This window comes from Nothobranchius furzeri, chromosome 5 (assembly GCF_043380555.1).
Source record: "Nothobranchius furzeri strain GRZ-AD chromosome 5, NfurGRZ-RIMD1, whole genome shotgun sequence".
Lineage (NCBI taxonomy): Eukaryota > Metazoa > Chordata > Actinopteri > Cyprinodontiformes > Nothobranchiidae > Nothobranchius > Nothobranchius furzeri.
Window position 1 is genome coordinate 45,001,514 of NC_091745.1, and position 18,892 is coordinate 45,020,405.

The following is an 18,892-nucleotide window of genomic DNA, read 5'->3' on the forward strand; positions in this document are numbered from 1 at the left end:
GGTAGTAGTGTAGAAGGAGGAAGGTCGGTGGGCGGTTAACTCCACGAGTGGACACAAAGGCATCTCACCGCCGGCCATACAGTTCAGTTTATGGAGCACGCGGTGATGTACGAGGTCCATAGTTCGCAAACGCGCATTGACCTATGTGGTCCCAAGATTCCCCCCTTTTTGGTCCAAAGGGTGGATCAGGACAGTCTTTGGGCTAAAACAAGGACCATAAAACTAAGAGGTACTACAATGTGCTGGTGTGTCAGACAGAGTCATTGACAGACTGAGCTGGGCCGGCACATAACCACTAGTCAATATGTGACCAAGTAAGAAACAAAAAATACAGAAAACCCCAAAAAAAAACATGTAACATATAACATCCAAGAAAATTCATAGCAACCTTGAGGTCTCATAAAATACATTCTTAGGTCATACATTCAGTGTGTAGCTTATAAAGAATGTGACATAATGCAACACTCAGATAAAAATGTGAGGTAGACTAAATTGAGAACTACTCTTAGGTTTACAGAATAACAAAGAAAATGTTGCTCACCCCCTTTAGACAGGTGTGGTACATTCACGCTTGGAGTCTCCCCGAACGCGGTTACGAGGCACACCGTAGGTGAGCAAGTGCATCTTATCTTGGAGTTTCTTAACACGCCTGTAGGCGGAATAAGCAATCACGGCCGTGATGAGCCATCCCATCCCCAGGGCGACCAATGTGCAGATTAAGGTGGTATAATCTGTGTCAATGTAGCGTCAAAGTAAGTTCACGCGGGGTTTGTGTGAACTTAACGAGTTTGGTTCCTTCAATCAGTAATTGTTGGTCAATTTCTAAATCGAAGGCAAAGTCATAACCCTGGAAAGCGTCCATGATCTCAATCTCTGAGTCATGCTGTTCGAGGTTGAGATGATGGAGTGCCAGGTTTCTAGTTCAAGGTGGAAATGCCTACCGTCCTTTCAAATACCAATGTTAGCATCGACCTAAACCTATAGATGTGAGGTGTCTCAATTATGGGAACATTTAACAGGAAACCGAGTTCTAATTTTCTGCATCAACGTGAATGGGAATTGCACTACCTAGGCTGTACGCTAGGTGGATTTGTGAAAGGTGCACAGTAGAGGGGTAGCAGCTGTCAAGCTAACTTTGAGCAGGTCCAGTGGTACCAAGTACGGGGAAATACGACTTTCAACCAAGCTGTCAGCGTGGAACTTACTTTCCTGAGCAGGTCCTGCATCAAATCTCTCACCACTCGTGTGTACACAATATCCTGATGTATGGTTTCAGACAAAGTCTTGATTGCACGTAGAGATTCATTAATCAGAGCAGAATGTAGGTTCCAAAGTACCCTGTAAGGTTTTAGTAGGTACTTCCTGTTAGAGGTCTAGGAGGAGTTACTCTTGGTTAGTGAAAGTGACGGCGGGGGGCCTGGTTCTTTGTCGGTTAGTACATGTTAGTGGGTTAAACGTGCACTTTCCCCCCCTTTCCATTTCCATGCATAGAACTATGTCGAGACTACGTCTACCTCCTGCGGGGAGTCTGGTCTCTGTACCCGCGGGGATGGTTTGACGTAGGGTTTGATTTGGTTTGCATGCACCCATTTGTAGACAGGCTCCTGTCTCGCTTTGGTGATGCGTAACCTGTATGCAACTGGAGAGAGTTTTGCCACGATCTCAAATGGTCCTGACCAGCAGGGCAGGAACTTCTTAGCTTTGCGTGCCGGTTGGGCGAACCGAAAGTAGAATACTTTGTCACCCACCTCGTATTCGCGGCTGGTTGTCTTTTGGTCGTAGTAGGCCTTAGCGCCTTCTACGTTGGTCTCCAGTTTCTTCTGAGCGTGCGCGAACGTAGCTCTGAGGTGTGTTTTCAAGTCTGCCACATACTGATGAGCGGTATAGGCAGTGGCAACACTGACATCCTCTGGGTGATACAGGAGGTGCAGTGGTAGAGTCATCAGTCTGCCGGTCATCATCTCAAAGGGCGTAACCCCCGTGGATTGCTGTGGAGTGGACCGTATGGCCATCAGGACCAGAGGGAGCTTGACGTCCCAGTCCTTCCCAGTGGAGCAGACGTACTTTTTGAGCATAGAGACGACCGTGCGGTTCATCCGTTCGACCTGTCCGGATGACTGTGGGTGATAGGGAAGGTGGAATCTCACTTCCACTCCCAGAAGTTCAAACAGGGACGTCATTACACTGGATGTGAAATGAGTTCCTCGGTCAGAGTCAATGCAGAGTGGAAGTCCCCATCGACTGAAAACGTGGTTAATCAGCAGTACAGCGGTTGTGACGGCTGTATCGTGTGGTGCTGGAAGGCACTCAACCCACTTTGTGAAACTGCAAGTTACAGTTAGCATATATTTGTTTCCTCTTGCCGATTTGGGAACCGGTCCAACCCAGTCGATCTGCAGGTGGGACCAAGGGAAGGTTATTCCCCTGCGTTGCAGTGGTGCTCTAGCAAGCGGCTGGGAGGGTTGAAACTGGGCACAGATGAGGCAGCCTTGGACATAGCTGTGTACGTCCTTGGACATCGACGGCCAATATGCTACTTCTGTCAGTGACGCGAGGGTAGCTTTTGCTCCGCGGTGACCTCCAACCGGAGTGTCGTGGGCGTAGGCAAGCATCACTCCTCTGTGGTCGAGTGGAAAAACCCAGCGCGGCGGGCTGTGATCGTCACGCATGTAAACTAACAAATCGTTTTGTAGTTTCAGGTGCGTGAGTTGACGATGCAGGTTTACCAAATCTTGGCTTGCACCAATAGGTGGTGATGGTTGTTTAGACATCGGGCCCTTTTGGAGAAGCTCGCGGATGAGCTTCAGGTCAGGATCTTGTTCCTGCATGGTGACTAGGTCCACGTCCTGTGGTTGTCTGCCTAGAAACACTGGTACCTCAACGGTCCGAGGTTCGTCTGCCTGTTTAGCATGGCGACGAGTAATCGCGCAGACCTTGTGAACGGCCTTGGGTGGAAGCCACTCGTCTTTGAATTCCCAGCAGGTTCCCTGGTCAGCACCGAGCTTAGCAAGGCGGTCAGCTTCGTCATTACCATCTTTCTCTGGACCTAGGGTCCTGGAGTGACCTTTGACCTTTTTCCAGTAGACCATTATGCCTTTCTCAGTGGTGAGCAGATCACACGCTAGGAATAACTCCGAGTGTTTCACGTCTCTGTTCCTGGCGTTTTTCATGTGGTTCTCCTTCCACATGGGGAAGTGAGAGATGAAGCTGTGTCTAGCGTAGTTTGAATCAGAGCAAAGGACGATTTGAGTGATGTCCAAGGCTGCCGCCTGCTGGAGGGTTATCAACACTGCAGCAATTTCGGCGTACTGACTAGACTTTTGGCCCAACCGGTAGTGATTTGGTTGCTTAGTGTCACAGTCCACCCAAACGACTCCAACCCCAGCACGGAGCTGGCCTTCGTGAAGATAGGCACATCCGTCAGTGTAAACTTTCGGAAGCCCTTGGCAAACATTCTCATCAAAGTAGCGATGATTGGATGCGGTTGGGTAGACTGCGGCAGGTGTGTCCAGGGGGCCCATGACGGAGTCAGAGTCACAGTGCTGGCAGCCTGCTAGCCCTTGTCCTAGCGCTAGCTTGGTGTTCTGACCATACTTGACCTCAATGTTATATCCTTGGAGCACCATCATCCACGTCGCAATGCGGCTGTTTGACACTCTTCCTTCGCGCAGACGCTGGCTGTTTAGGAAGGTGACAGGCTGATGACACATTTCAATGATCACTTTCTGTCCACCGATGTAACTACGAAAGTGTTCGACGGCCCAGACTGTAGAGAGGAGAGCTCTCTCGCAGTCTGAGAACTGGAGTTCCACCTTGCTCAGAGGCTTGCTGGCGTATGCCACAACTCTCATGTCCTGATCGTGTTTCTGCTTCAAAGCAGCGCTCAGGCAGTGAGAGGAGAAAGTAGCCTCTATGTAGAACTCTTTATCCTTGTCTGGGTAAGCCAGACAGGGTGCGGACGCCAACTTCTGTTTTAGGAACTGGAAGGAGAGTTCTTGGGGTCTGTCCCACACGAAAGGTGTGTCGTTCCGAAGCAGCTCAGTGAGGGGCCTCGCTGTTTCAGCGTACTCCTCAATGAACTGTCTGGAGTAGTTGCAGACTCCGAGGAAGCTCCTGAGTTCAGTCAGATTAGCTGGGGCTTTGATGTCCTGAATGGCTCTAATGCGTCCCGCTTGGGGCTCGACTCCATTAGGGCCAACCAGCAGTCCAACATACTCCACTTTGGTTCGACACCACTGTCCCTTGAGAATCGCCAATTTAGCTCCGGCGTCAGCGAGCTGTTGCAGCACGTGACGGAGTTCGGCCGGGTGCTCCTCGAAGGTTCGACTCCTCATCAAGATGTCATCGACATATATGAGGTTCCCTCTGGAAGCAGCATCTGACATGGCTTTGTGGAGGAAGATGTTGAACTCGGCAGGTGAGTTAGAGTAGCCAAAGGGGCAGCGAATCCAAGTATATTGGCGATTTCCAAAGGAGAGAGCCAGTTTATACTGGTCCGCCGGCTCAACCTTCATGGTCCAGAAGCCGTTGGCTACGTCAACCGTAGAGAAGAAACGAGCATCTCTGACTCTGGCTAGCTCCTGATCTAAATGGATCATAGGCCACCTGGAGAGAGGTACTTGTTTGTTCAGTGCACGATAGTCTATGGTGAGACGCCATTTCCCAGTCGGTTTCAGAACCGGCCAGATGGGAGAGTTGTAAGTGGAGTTACACTCTCTGATGATGTTTTTCTCCTTCAGCTGTTCGAGGATCTCCTGGATCGACTCATAAGCAGCGAGGGGAATCTTGTACTGACGTACAAAAATAGGAGGGGCATTCGGGTTCGTCGGAATGCGAACCGTGTGCAGGTTTGTGAGTCCACAGTCCAGGGAGTCCCTGGATAAGATGGACTGAAACTCATAGAACAGGCTTCTAAGCGCTGCTCTCTGCTCCTCTGACTCCAGCGCATCCACTTTGTCAAGCTGCTGGCTGACTTCGGCCTCGAAGCCGTCATAAGGTTCAGAGGAGGAGGGTCTCTGGTGTTCCGGGCTTTCAGCCGGTGACTCAGAGGGTTGAGTATTTATTGCAAAAACCGTTAGACACTGACCGCTGTCAGTATCTAAGGTTGCACTGCAAATGGGTTCCTCAGGAAGGGCTTCATGCCGCTTGATGGTAATCATTTGTGAAGGGAAAGTACTGAATGTGTCTACACCAACCTGTCTGTCGTTCAAGAACAACGGAAGTTGTCCGATCACGGGGACTGACAGTTCGAAGTCATGGAATGAGCTATCTATCAGCATGCCCAAGGGCTTTCCTGCCGGCATGTGGATAGGACTCCGGGTCGGATTTTCGACCAACAAGTAGGCAGAACGATTGTTCAGCTCCAAGAGTGGCGTGCCACAGACGGCTAAGTTGAGCTCCAAGAAGTGCGGTGATGGCTGGAAGAAGGCCTGTGTGCCTGGCAGCTTCTGATGCTTCATCAGAGTCAGACGAACAGGCACCCCTTTGACCAATGGGGGCAGAACCGTGCTGGCTTCAACCACTGCACGGCAGGCCTGTGGAATGGTCTGACCGGACAGCAAGTGTTCAGGGCCTTCTGAGCGGGGCTCAGAGGATGGTGTGGCCCGGGCCCAAAGGACTTGATTGCAAGTGTCCAGCTGGGCACCGAGTCGGACCAGCAGATCTGCTCCAATGAGTGCAGGTGGATCAAGCTGTGGTATGATGCTGAATGTATGTGTGAGCTGTCTTGCTCCAAGTTGGATAGTCAGAGAGCAGACCTCTGGCGCTTTCAGGAGCCTCTGCGGCCAAGTAGGTGACAAGAGCCGATGGCTACGTGTCACACTGACCAAAAGGGGGTCCTTCTGACGCAGGTGTTCAAACGTCTGCTGGCTGATGGCTGACTTTTCAGACCAAAGAGCAAGGCGAGCATCTGAGATGTGGGTGCAGTTGATGGTAAGACCACCAACTATGTGTGGTGCATATGGCTGCAGGCTGACGTTCTTCAGCGAGCAGAGAAAAGATGAATGTGTGCGGAGAGGAGTTCCAGGAGCGGTTTCATGCCTTTGCAGGCGGTCATCGTCTGTGGGAGCCGTAGGGAGGGGCATGACCTTGGAACAAGGGTTTTGCGGCTCACTTATGCTGACCTCAAGAATGGAGGATGGTCGGCTGCTATCTGGGTTCCAGGGCTTAGGTGTGTCCACCTGGGCCCACAGTTGACCCTTCTGGCAGTCGATGAGGGGAGCTAGACGTTCAAGCAGGTCCTGACCAATGAGAAGTGGTTCAGTGTCTAGCTGGCAGACATAAAACGGGTGAACCAGAGTCATGTCTTGGAAGGTGATATCCAGCCACGCCCGGTGAGTGATACACTCCCGGGTCTGGGTGTAGCTGGTGATTTTCAGGTCACAAGGTTCAACCTGGACTGGTTTCCCGAGTGACCGCATGGTGTCAGACACGCGATGGAACAATGTGGAGCACATCAGGGTGATTTCTGAGCCGGTATCCAGCAGAGCATCAACCTGTATGCACCCACCTACGTTGGTGCTACAGTACAAACGGCGAGCATGATCATGGTTTGTTAAGTCACCAAGGAACTTCAGAAATTTAGCATCAGGTTTCTCTGGGGGGTAGATTTCAGGAGACTCCTGTGATCTACCAGTAGTGTTCCCCCAGCTGATCAGGTAGGTCCTGGCCACGCTGGGAGGTTGAGCCACGCCTAGTCATGCGGACGTTGGCTCTGGGTCTGGCTTCTTAGAAGCAGACTTTGGTGCAGGGGTCTCATCTGCAGATCTCAGCTGTTCCTTCTGTTTAGCTAGGAACTGCTGAAACATCTCCTGGAGGTCGGCTTTGGTCAAGTACTCACCTGCGGACTTGTGTTCGGGACCTACCTGTGGGCGGCGCTCCTTAAACCTTCCACTGTTCCGACCTGCTTGCCGTTGGTTTTGGTTGGGCCACTTCCTGTCTGATTGTCCAGACCTAGGCGGCCGATTAGCACCCCCCTTCCCCTGTTGAGGAGATTGGGACTGCTCTCGCGGTTTAACAGGTCTAGGTTTAGCAGATTTTGGCTTAGTGGGTGGAGCTTCTGTGCCTTCGAGCTCCAAACGCGGCTCGGCGTCGGGAGCTAGGTGCATGACGCGGTGATGTGCATCAGGCTTTTGAGGCTTTCCGCCGGCTTCCCAAGCCTGTTGAGCGTATCTCCTAATCTCCTGAGTTGTCAGTTTTTTTATCCGACAATACATTGAGACTTCGGAGCGAACACACTCGTGCAGGTTGTGAATGAACAGGGATCTGAAGGCAGGGTCTTCCTCGAGCCCAGGGCCGTTTCGACCTTGGAAATAAGCACTTTTGAGTCGGCGATAATACTCTCTGGGGGGTTCGTTTCTCCCGTGTTTGATGGAGAAGGCCCCCATTGTAGCTGACGCAGAGTCTGCATACGTGGCGTATTCATCCCTCAACGCTCGGCAGAGCGAGGAGTACCGATCTCGAATGTCAGGTGGTAGAGTTTCCATGAAACCGTGCACCGTTCTAGATGTGGTTTTCCAAATTAGCTTGAGCTTTTCCCTTGAAGAGGGTGCTGGAAGATCAAGCAGACAACGTTCTATCTCCCTGAGATAATCGTCGACATTGGATTCATTGGTGTTAGGATCAAAGCGTTCTATGTCTTTAGCTAGCGATTCAAGTTGACGTACACGGAGCCCTGACTCACGGTACGGCGCGTCATCCTCTGACTCTGACCCACGGTCTGTCTCAGAAGGCGCTGGATATCGCTGGTGTGCTCTGGGCTCCCAATGTTGACTCCTGGGGCCCAAATCGGGGTTCGGCATGTTGTGGCGGGCTGCTGGCACGTCACGTGGGTGTCTTGGGAGGTCCTCCTCCCGGGGCACGTCTGCGTAGTGCAGCCTGCGTCTTTCAACTGGGGCTTCTGCGTAATATGCTCTGTCCGGGTACGGACTGGCGTATGATGCTTGGTCATGCAGCTGGTTATCGGCATGCCGAATACCGGAGTAGCTAGGATGGGTGGATGGTTGAGGTGCAGCTTGGGGTGCATAACCCCAATCGGCACCTTGCACCCTTCGTGGACAGGGGGAGCGGTCTAAATAGAGGTGCCGCTCAGCTGGTCGACTTCTCACTGATTGAGAAGGCCGTGAAGATGAGGGTCCAACCTGGGATTCGAGGGTGAACTGCTCTCGGCCCCTAGGTGGTCCTGAATGCCCTATAGTGTGTGTAGGGAACGGGGCCGAAGGTTGGAACAGATGAGCTTCATCTCTCCCCTGCGGCGTGCGTCCGTCCAGAGAGTCCTGGTGTTTCCCCCCTTCCCACTGTCTGTTGTCATCAGCAGAGGGGGGCGGGGTCTCCTCCCCATCTTCCCCAGAATCGGTGCGGGTGTCGTCTTCCTCGATCAGCCTTCCATTTCGCTGTTTTTCAGCTAGCATACTCTGGAGGTTCATGATCTTCTGACCACGTTGGAGTCCTCTCTGATAGAGGATCAGGGCTAACTTAGCTAAGTGAACCTGGATTGGTTTTGTACCATCCGGGTTTTCTATTTGATCGATTACAGCTTCTAGCTCGACGCTACGCTGTTCTTCAGTGAAATCCCTAGAAGGGTAGTCGGGTTCTCGAGCAACCGCGACCAGTTTGGACAATATTTGTCCAGAAAGTAGGCCAGGTTCATAGTCGTGGGCCGCAGCGCCACCTGGTTGCTGGGAGTTGGTCAGTTCACTACTCTGTCCCTCCATTTTAACAACCGAACCAAAAATAGCCTAGTAGAGCTTCTGCAGATAGCTCAAACTGCACCTTTTGGCAGCAACTGCTAGCTTTGTAGCAGAAAAACACTAAATTAACCTTTGTGCGCACAGGTTTTAGCGTTTTAAGATTGCACGGAATGCCGTGACTAACGCCTAAAATACTATCCCTTTCAGTATTTTAGCAAAAGCTGGTGCGTTGCCGTAGCAACGTCTTACAACACTTGCAGTGTTAAATATGCTAGTTATTCCTTCAGAATATTAGCAAACAATGTGTTATCAGTCTTTGAGTGAAGGTTTCAGTTAGTTATAATAGCCACTGTGAGTTAAAGTCGCTAAATTAGCAGTTAATTTTAGCCTAAAAGGGTTAGTCAGAATTACTTACACACTGCACCTTTAATGAAGAACTGAATTTTAACCTAAAAGGTTAGCCAGAATTAATTACACGTTGCACCTTTAAGGAAAAACTGAATTTTAACCTAAAAGGTTAGCCAGAATTAATTACACGTTGCACCTTTAAGGAAAAGCTGAATTTTAACCTAAAAGGTTAGCCAGAATTAATTACACGTTGCACCTTTAAGGAAAAGCTGAATTTTAACCTAAAAGGTCAACCAGAATTAATTTACACGTTGCACCTTTAAAGAAGCACTGAGTTACTGGTGAGAGTTCGATGCAGCTTCCTGCTCAGCGAAATCAGCACCACTCTGTTGCTGGTTCAAGGCTGAACAACGGATTATTTTTAATTCAAGCTCTTTGGATTTATTTGTTTGTTTGTGCCGGATAGAAATCTCTGTGTATCCAAGCCTCACACGGCCGCACCAATAAAATGTTGGGGTTATTAGGAGCGAACAATTAGTAAGCTTCAACTTACTTTTGGATTCTTCAATAAATTCTGTAAATATGGGAATATTTACTGATTTATTAATTAATTAAGATATTCTTAGATATACGGGGCACCATTCCCCTTTTTCCGGGGAAAAATTGAATCCAAAACTCTTATCAGTCTTTCTTGAAGTTCGTAGAATCCTTGGAGCAGAGACTTCTCTTCGACACAACAAAGCTACTGGACACAAAAATCTGAATTTTATAACATTTAATTAACAATTTGTCAAATGAATAAACAGTGGAATAGATGAATAATAACCGTGTGATATGACTGAAGATGGATGTGTTTGCATGTGATGGAGGATGTATGAATGGGGTCCTTTGTTCTCACAAAGGAGTAGTGTGTATGTGTGTGTGTGTGTGTGTGTGTGTGTGCGTGTGTATGGATTCAAAATGGAGTCTTGAATACAAGATGGCTGACCCCTTTGTCTGGCTAAAGTGTGGGTGGCAACTTGCACTTTAACTTCCAAAGCACTTAGAATCAGTAGTAACTTAACCTTAAATCACTCAAAACATTTCAAAAGATCATGAAACAACACAAAAGATTAATCACAAATTAATATCTTTTAGTTTCAGCCTGGCCATGACAGAAACCATTTTAAGATACCAAACAATGATCAATAAGCAGTTTATTCTTTCAAAATGACCCGACGGACGTGTTTGGGACGAAAGAGGAAAACACGAAGCTACTTTTTAAGCAATAGACGCGGTTTATTGCTTATTTGAGACTATAGAGGAAACGGGAGAAGGAAAGAATGAGAGAAAGAGATGAGTTTCTGATCACCAGAACAGTGAAGCGTCCCTCACTGTTTTGATTTGACGGTTCTCCGTGTTTCTCCGCAGTTTGGCGTCGTCCGTCGGTTTGATGCTTTCTCCGTTGTTTACCTCCACGAGTGTTTCTCCACGGGCTGGACAGAGACAGCAAAGTTTCTTTCTGTGCTGAGTTATAACTTACAGCGTGCTTGATGGAGTTGTTGCTTTCCTCCGCAGTTCTGTGTCCTCAAACATCAGCTGGAGGGGAGCAGAAACGAGCAGATCTGATGGGCTTGCAGTTTAGTTTCCAGCAGTTCCGTGGGCTCCACTTGTGCACTTAGAGCTTCCGCGTGCTCAAGGGAATCGGAGCGTTCGATAAGCGTGTCCTTACCGCCAGGTATCCTGGGCAAAAGAACGAGGATTCTTTGTCTCTGCTGAAGATTTATGGTCTTAGTTCGCGGGAAAAGCTCCACGGCTTCCCGCACATGCGCAGAACGTGTTTCTGGTACTAGGCGGTGACGTCATCACAATGCTTCCGTGTGCAAAGCATCATGGGAAATGAAGTTTCTTGGCGCTGATGTGATTATTTGCTTTTCAGAGCAATTTAAGCACAGTCATTTTGGAGAAAATCACTGCATAGTAATTTCCTCATGAGGTCAGACCCTCAACACACATGTGAACTTTAATTAGTAAATTTGCCTTTTTAAATTTACATTCTTATCAATAAAGAGCAAATTGGCTTCTAAAGAGATTATAAATTCAAAAAGTTGTTTTAGGTGTTACATTTGACTAATACTGTGTAAAATATGTGCTGCTTGAAGCCTTTTCATAAAGCACCTCATGATGATGACGGCACATTTTGTCATGCTTTTTATTTATTCAGTGTACTCGTCTGAACTCTGGACTTTACGCTATCATGTAACATAATAATCTGAATGTTTATCAGATTCTCTTTTGAAATTAGATGACCAGGAACAAATAAATACAGATTTGGGCATAGTATGCTTTTGTATTTAGCAAAAGTAGCTTTCTTTTCTGTCTTATTTCAGTGTCTGGACATGCGCAGAGAAGAAATAAAAAGATAAATCATTAGACCATAAGAGGGAACATCTGCCCTAGATACAGTGAATAGGCATGAGCATGAGCTCAGCCAGCAAACCACACTCATGTACTTGGCCTCTGGCCATGGTGTTTGCTTTTGTCAAATAAAAAAGCAAGATAGGTACACAGATTGAGCATTCCATATGCCTGCTCTCAATGTGTAAATGTGCTCTTTTATCAAGAACAGCATTGAGTTTATTCTCTGTAGTCTCAGCCCAATATGTCCTGTAACTTGAGAATATTTTGCCCACTCTTGTGATCATAGTCAAAGAAAAACAGCAAGACATCATCCACGGGTGCTTCACATAGATGTATTGTTTATATATGAGCTTACATGTTGTTTAATGACAGCTTTAGTAGTTATGTTGTTTCTGTCAATAAACACAAGTGAATGTCTTGTTAGCTGGAAAATGCAAATTTTTCCTGAATTTAGAGGATAAAACAATGCATGCATAATGGTGTATTAGTGTTTGAAGATGATGCTGTTCAGCAGGAAACCACAGCAGGTGTTGGAGTAAAATTTTATGTATGGGGTACTAGACCCTCTGATAGGCACTTAGGTCCCTGTATGACCAGTGTCTGAGCTTGGTCCGCCTTAACGGCAGTAATTTGGGCTCGTTTCTGATGAGAGTTGGGTTGCTCTTTGTCACCGATTCAGTTCATAACTTTTATAGACAGGACATCCAGGCACAACCACGGTGTTAAGGGGATTTGCTTCATAGCAGAGTGTGAAGCAGCTGGGATGAGATCCAGCTCCTCTAAATCGGAGACCATGGTCTTGAGTCGGAAAAGGTTAGAATGCCTTCTCCGGGTCAGGGATGAGCTTCTGCCCAAAAGTGGAGGAGTTTAAGTATCTCGGGGTCTTGTTCAAGAGTGAGGGAAAGCTGGAGTGCAAGATCGACAGGCAGATTCATGCTGCGTCTGCATTAATAAGGCGTTATCGATCTGTCGTGGTGGAGAGCGGAGCCTGAAGGCAAAGCTCTCAATATACCAGTCAATCTACGTTCCTACCCTCTCCCATGGTCACGGGCTTTGGCTAGTGACCAAAAGAAAGAGAACACGGATAAAAGCGGCTTAAATTACTTTTCTCCACAGGGTGTCTGGGCTCTGCTTTAGAGATAGAGTGAGAAGCTTGGTCATCCAGGAGGGGCTCGTAGTAGACCTGCTGCTCCTCCACATCGAGAGGATCCAGTTGAGGTGGCTAGGGCATTGGTTACGATGCCTCCTGGACGCCTCCCTGGTGAAGCTTTCCGGGCACATCCAACCGGGGAAAGACCTAAAGGAAGACCCAGGACACGCCAGAGGGACTATGTTTCTTGGCTGGCCAGGGAACGCCTTGGAATTCCCTTGCGAGGAGCTGGCCCAAGTGGCTGTTTAGGCTACTGCCCCCGCGTCCCAGCACCAGATAAGCAAAGGAAAATGGATGGAAATTTTATTTTTGTCACTCTGCTACTGCGGTTTACAGATTTGAGCATAAAGGTTACAGACATTAAGGGTTGACCCTATAAATTAGTAAAATATTAGATTAAAAAATGTTTCCTAAAAGCAGACATGCGAGTTTATCTCAGTCGCTTCATTGTGAAGAAAGGACATTCTCAGTTCACACGTGTGATAATAACAGAGAGCAGCATGGCTGCTGGGTCATGAAAGCTGAATAAGATCATCACACTGTGGTGTCGCCTCCCTCACAATAACTCAGATGGGTGCTGCCACTGCATGATGGAAAAGACATTACTGTACGTGGAAACGGACAAATCATGATGTTTCAGGTTTAGCTCGCCAATCAGACTGTTACCTTCTTAACCACAGGAATGGACTTGGCAGCATGGGCCAACAGATGACTCACAGTAACATATCCTGGCCTTGTATTCCTCTCTGCTAGTGGACCCAGGAGACAGATTTAGTAAAAACATTAAATCATTCTGGGAAGTTTTTAAATTACAAATGCTGTTAATACCAGAGAAGGAAATTATGCCCCAGAAGAGGAGTTTCAACAAAATTTGATTTTTGTGAATTGCATTAAAGCAAAATTTGTATTAAAGTTTGGTCAAATAATTTCCAGATAGAAAAAGCCATCTAGCTTCACACATTTTTTTTAATTAAAGGCTTATTTTTATTTTCTTTTGCAGTTGGTTTTCATATTTTTACATAAATTAATTCTATAGGTGAGCTTTCACGTCTAGCTGTAAATACATTGATAAATTGAAAAATTTGTAATTATTGGACTTTTAATGTGTGTTTGCGGGGAGGAGACCCTCTTTCGTCTCGGACACAAGCAAGGGAGTCCTCATGGAAAAGAGGTTGGGAACCACTGCCCTGCTGCAACAATCTGCAACGTGTTTGCCCTACAGCCATTAAAAAAAGAGTATAGGTTCACAAGCAGCAGCATTTGCATATGAGCACGTTTGAGAGTGACTGAGTCGACAAACAATTTCAAGTTTAACAAAACAAAAATCCAGACTGATATATGTAATGCTTAAAACATTAGAACAGCTATTTAAGCACATTGAGTTGCCTTTGTGTAGGAAATGTGCTATATAAATGAAGCTGTCTTGTCTATTTAGAAATCTGAAGAATATTTTTGGGTCTTCGTCTGTGGTGAAAAAGATCCTGGTGAATCACCTTAGTTACATCGTCATCTGAAAATGGGGAAATAAAATTTCCGTGGAAGATGGATAAATACAGCAGAAACTCCACATATTTTGTAAACACACTTCAAATAAATACTGTATAAAAACATTTTAGCACAGCCTGATATTCATATCAGTCTTAAGTATTTTTGCATGGACATTAATTCTTTATTCTTTGTTGCTCCTGCTCATTTATTTATTTATTTTTTGCAGTGAGGAAAGAGAGCAGAGTGTGTCTTGGTGATTGTGACTTTGCAACATGGCGTAACACTTTCTGTTAGCTAATCAGAAGCGAGGTGTGTGCATATAATTAATAATAATGAGTAATCCTACTATTTTCACCCCACCTCTCCACCAGCATACTTCTACATTTTAGAACAGGAGCATCATAGCTATTTTTAAGTGACTCAAAAGGCACTGATTTTCTCCAGAGGGCACTGCAAATGTATTGAATAAATGAGTAAACCACACCTTTAAAATATTGTTTTCAAGTAGAACTTGATCCTTTTGGTAAATTTGTGATTTTTTACTTTAGTACTGTTTGTCTTTGTACCTGCACAGATTTTGGCCAACGTTATAATTTTTGTGTGCGGCAACTTGGCTGGTGCATACCACAAGCATCTGATGGAGTTGGCACTGAAGCAAACCTACCAAGACACCTGCAACTGCATCAAGTCACCCATTAAACTGGAGTTTGAGAAGAGACAGCAGGTATTGTGATCACTCCTGATGTACTGGTGGAGACATAGTGTTTGGATTTTTTGTTTTACAAAGGTTGGGGAATCTGGGAAACATAGGGTCTTAGTTAAATTTAAGTATTTTTTTTCCACATTACTTTCTTTAAACATTTTGCTTTTAGCCTGCCAGTGTTGTTTTAGGTACAGCAAATTTTGCATCCAAAATCTCACACAGCCCCACTGCATTCATCTGTGTAAACATTAATTATGAATACGCTTGTTGCATTTATATTGCTCAACGTAAAGCTTGAGTTATTCAGACCAGTCAGCTCTGCATATTACATGTGCAATATTGTTTTTTAGTGTTATAACTTTTGAAGACATCTGTTAAAAACAAAAAACCCATGGTTTACGAAGCCCAAATGCTGGACTGACTGGGTAAGGAATGCAACAAAACAAAGGCGTGGTGATAAAAAGGCTGAGACAAGATGTGTGACAAGATCAGAGAACCAGCAACATTTAAAATGGAAAATTAGTTGACTGGAACATAAAACTCGGTTTGACAAAAACCTTTAATGCATATTTTCTCCATGAGAAAATCTACAGTTCAAGAAGGTTTAACGATTATGTGCAGTTTTGTGGAATGTTTGTAAGAATGATTAAGTGATCAATTATTAATGATTAGACATCTTTGGTGTGTTCTTACTGTGTTGCTTTTCTAACTGCATTTAGAAATGTGTTGTATGTATTTATGATTACGATGAAATTTTCATGACATGGAGCTATGAATACATGTTGTATGTCCAGCTGTTGTTTCAAAATCCCGGGCATTCAGTGAAGCTGTTTAGCTGTTGGTGAATTGAGCTTCTGCTGTTTGAACTGCCACGAGTAGAGCTCAAAATGCCTTGGGTGAGGTGTTTCGTAGGAGCCCTGGAGTGCTGGCTGCAGCTTTGCTAGTGACAGATGGTAGTAACCGTGCAGACTGTTCTTTTAAGCGGCGCACTCATAATATATGCTGTTTGCTGCATTCTTTCAACCACAGTGCACTGCTGTATGGAAGGTGGGTACATTTATGGTTTGAGTATTCCAAATGTGTAATTTTATCATTAACACAAATCTAAGGTAGTAAATTCTCTCATTCACACTGAACCATTCATGAAGATCAGTATCTTCCAAGTTGGAATATTTGCTCATTTTTTGATCGCTCCAAGAGGTTTGCCATAAAGAGGTCCTTCACTCATACTTTTAATAAAATTGCAGTGGTCTCTAGAAGGAATGAATATCTTAAAAGTCATACTGTGGGAAAAAAAGCCCCGGTGCGCTTGCTTCAGCAGGGAGAGTTTAGCCAGAGCTGAATGTAACTTCCACAGACATCATATATGTAGATGCGATGTGGACTGGCGCTGCCTGTTGGAGTTGGCATAGCAGCGAGCAGCCATCTTGGATGGGTTCCCATTCACCCCCCAAAGCAGGTATTTCTACTGAAGAAGGTGCTTATCCTGCTAAAAAAAACTTTTTATTATGCATTTTCACAAAATGAGACACATGGCATGATGAATATAATGTAAATATAATAAAATAAGTAAAAATACAATAAAATATAAAATCCCAACAGGTAGGCTAGAAAATTATACTATTTTCCCAAGTAATCTTTTTTCAATAGCGCGCTGGTTGTTGCAACCATAGGTTGCACAAAAAAATGGGCACAGTTGCTCACTCTGCATTGACTCTGGTTGGGTTTTGGTGGCACTCTCCAGTGCCCACTTTTCCCCTATCCAATTCAAATCTTGATTAATCGGATGTTCCAAATGTCTGTTTATATGGACACTAACTGAAATGACCTGATCATGCCGTGAGTATACATGCATCAAGCATTCAATCAGATATATCAGTTGTGCATGTGCAGCGTTGTATTTCCCAGAAATATTTGTAAACAAATGCCATCTTTTTGGCATGTCTTTTTCCTCGCATTTTATTTTCTTCTCCAGCTTTGTCCGTTGACTTACTCCCTTCCCCCATTATGGACCACTTCTGTTCCGAATGGGTGTTTACATGGATGTCAATTGGAATGATGATCGGACAAAACCACCTCTCTCAATCGAAATGAAATGTCATTCTAATTGGGCCAAATCAGAACAGAATATTCTGATTGAAATGTTTATATGAAGAATTTTTTATCTGATAGGGCATTATTTGTAATTTATTCTGCCCAAGTAAACGTAGCTACGGACTCAATTTACTCTGCAACGTTGGTGTTTTCTCTCCACAAATTAAACCAACCTGAAGGAGTTCTGCTATGTTGTGGAGTTGCTAATGCTAATGGTTAGCTTCTGCTAACCAAGGCGTTCTCTGCTGTTTCCTGGACGCTAAACCAACAACAGCCTTCCCAGTGGTGACTCAAGATGGGAGAGGCCATGAATGTTAAGAGCGACAGTGTGACGTAGATCTCTGTCAGCTAACGCAGGAGATACGTGTAGGAGACTATTTTCATGGTCAGCCTGCATGAAAAACTCAGTGACATTTTCAAAAATAATAAGTAAAAACATTTTCCCAGTGAAGGACCTCTTTAAAAAGCATTTAAGGAGTTTTTACAATTGTAGTTCCCTAAAATCAGAGGGTTTCTAAAGTGTGTAGGCACTCTTGACACTAGTTAGGGAATGTCTTTTACAATATAATATTCAGCTCAATCATCTGCAGCTTTCATGAAGATCCCTGCAACTGTCTTTTTGTGCCTTCAGGAACGTCTTCTGTTGTCTTTGCTGCCAGCTCACATTGCCCGTGTGATGAAAGCTGAGATCATTCAGAGACTAAAAGGACCAAACTTTGGCCAGATTGAGAACACAAACAATTTTCACAACCTCTATGTCCAGAGACACACCAATGTCAGGCATGTCGATATTTATTCTCATCATTTACACAAAAACAAACATGTTCTCTCCTGGAATATCTAATTGAAGAGTTCTGATTTACATATGAAATATACATTTACAGAAGACAATTATTGGGTTTGAAAATTATGATCTTTTCTAAAAAATGTAAAAAGCATAATTTTTTTGATTGGTCTTTCTTTCTATCTCTAGTATTCTCTATGCAGATATTGTTGGATTCACGCGGCTGGCCAGCGACTGTTCTCCTGGAGAACTGGTGTACATGCTGAATGAGCTGTTTGGCAAATTTGATCAAATTGCAAAGGTACTGATTACATTTTAAATATTGTATATTTTGAAACATTTGCATATAAGCTCCAGGAACACCAAATTGAAAAGTACATTTTGTCTCATTCAGTGTCATGAATCCCAATGTTCTGTTGCATAATATAGTCAGGGTCTATGGGAAACAGAGCCTGCAATAAAACAACAACAACGAGAAATAATAAAAACAACAACTTAACAATTTGTAGACATCAGGATTTATTGCAGTTCATCTGTTTGCATTCACATCCTATAAAGAAGTGGTGTCCAAGCTTTCTGTAGCCTGGCAAGCCAGACTAAATAAATGTATTATTTAGTCTGGCAATGCTCCATTGACGGCTCCCGGTTGTGGGGCGGGTTCTACCGTTGTCTTTCAAATGACCTCCGCATGCTACTGGACAATGAATGTGACATACTCTTGTTTCACTCTGTTGCATCATCCCACCCACCAGGCATATAGAGTGCCCTGATTGGCCCACAAAGCGGATAAAGCTCTGATTTGTTCACTAAGCAGATGGAGCACTATGATTGGCCCACCATTATGGACCAATCACAGCTCTTTATGTGTTTGAAACCCCTCTAGAGAGCTGTGATTGGCTAGCCAGAATGCTGTAGGGGCTGCAGAGGTTCCAGTGGAGCGTTCCTAGACCAAACTTTGCAAAGCAAGAATTTGGTCTAGATCACTAGGCTAAGCTTTCTGATGAACAAGCCGAAAAGGCCAAGTCGAAAGCATTTCTTTTGTACCTTAACTGAACAAAAACTTAGCAATAATTTTATGTAAATAATAAAAGTATTTGAGCTTTTTTTTTTTTTAAAGAAAACAATCTTTAAATCTTTGTAGATGCTAGACATGAAGAGTCTCATATGTTTGCAACAATAACAGAATAGAAAAAAAAATCCATAAATGGGATGGTTAGATTTTTTTTCAAAATATCGTT

At 45.1% G+C, this 18,892-nt stretch overlaps 1 protein-coding gene across 4 annotated transcripts in view; it reads left to right on the forward strand.

Annotated features, from left to right (window-relative positions):
- The window catches only part of adcy2a (adenylate cyclase 2a), a 90,499-nt gene that overhangs the window by 25,154 nt on the left and 46,453 nt on the right, over positions 1-18,892 (forward strand). For all 4 annotated transcript variants that reach the window (XM_015949128.3, XM_015949129.3, XM_015949130.3 and 1 more), the window contains 3 exons: positions 14,648-14,797; positions 17,502-17,650; positions 17,844-17,955. In XM_015949128.3, coding sequence (XP_015804614.2) covers positions 14,648-14,797; positions 17,502-17,650; positions 17,844-17,955 — 411 coding nt within the window. The remainder of the gene's footprint in view (positions 1-14,647; positions 14,798-17,501; positions 17,651-17,843; positions 17,956-18,892) is intronic.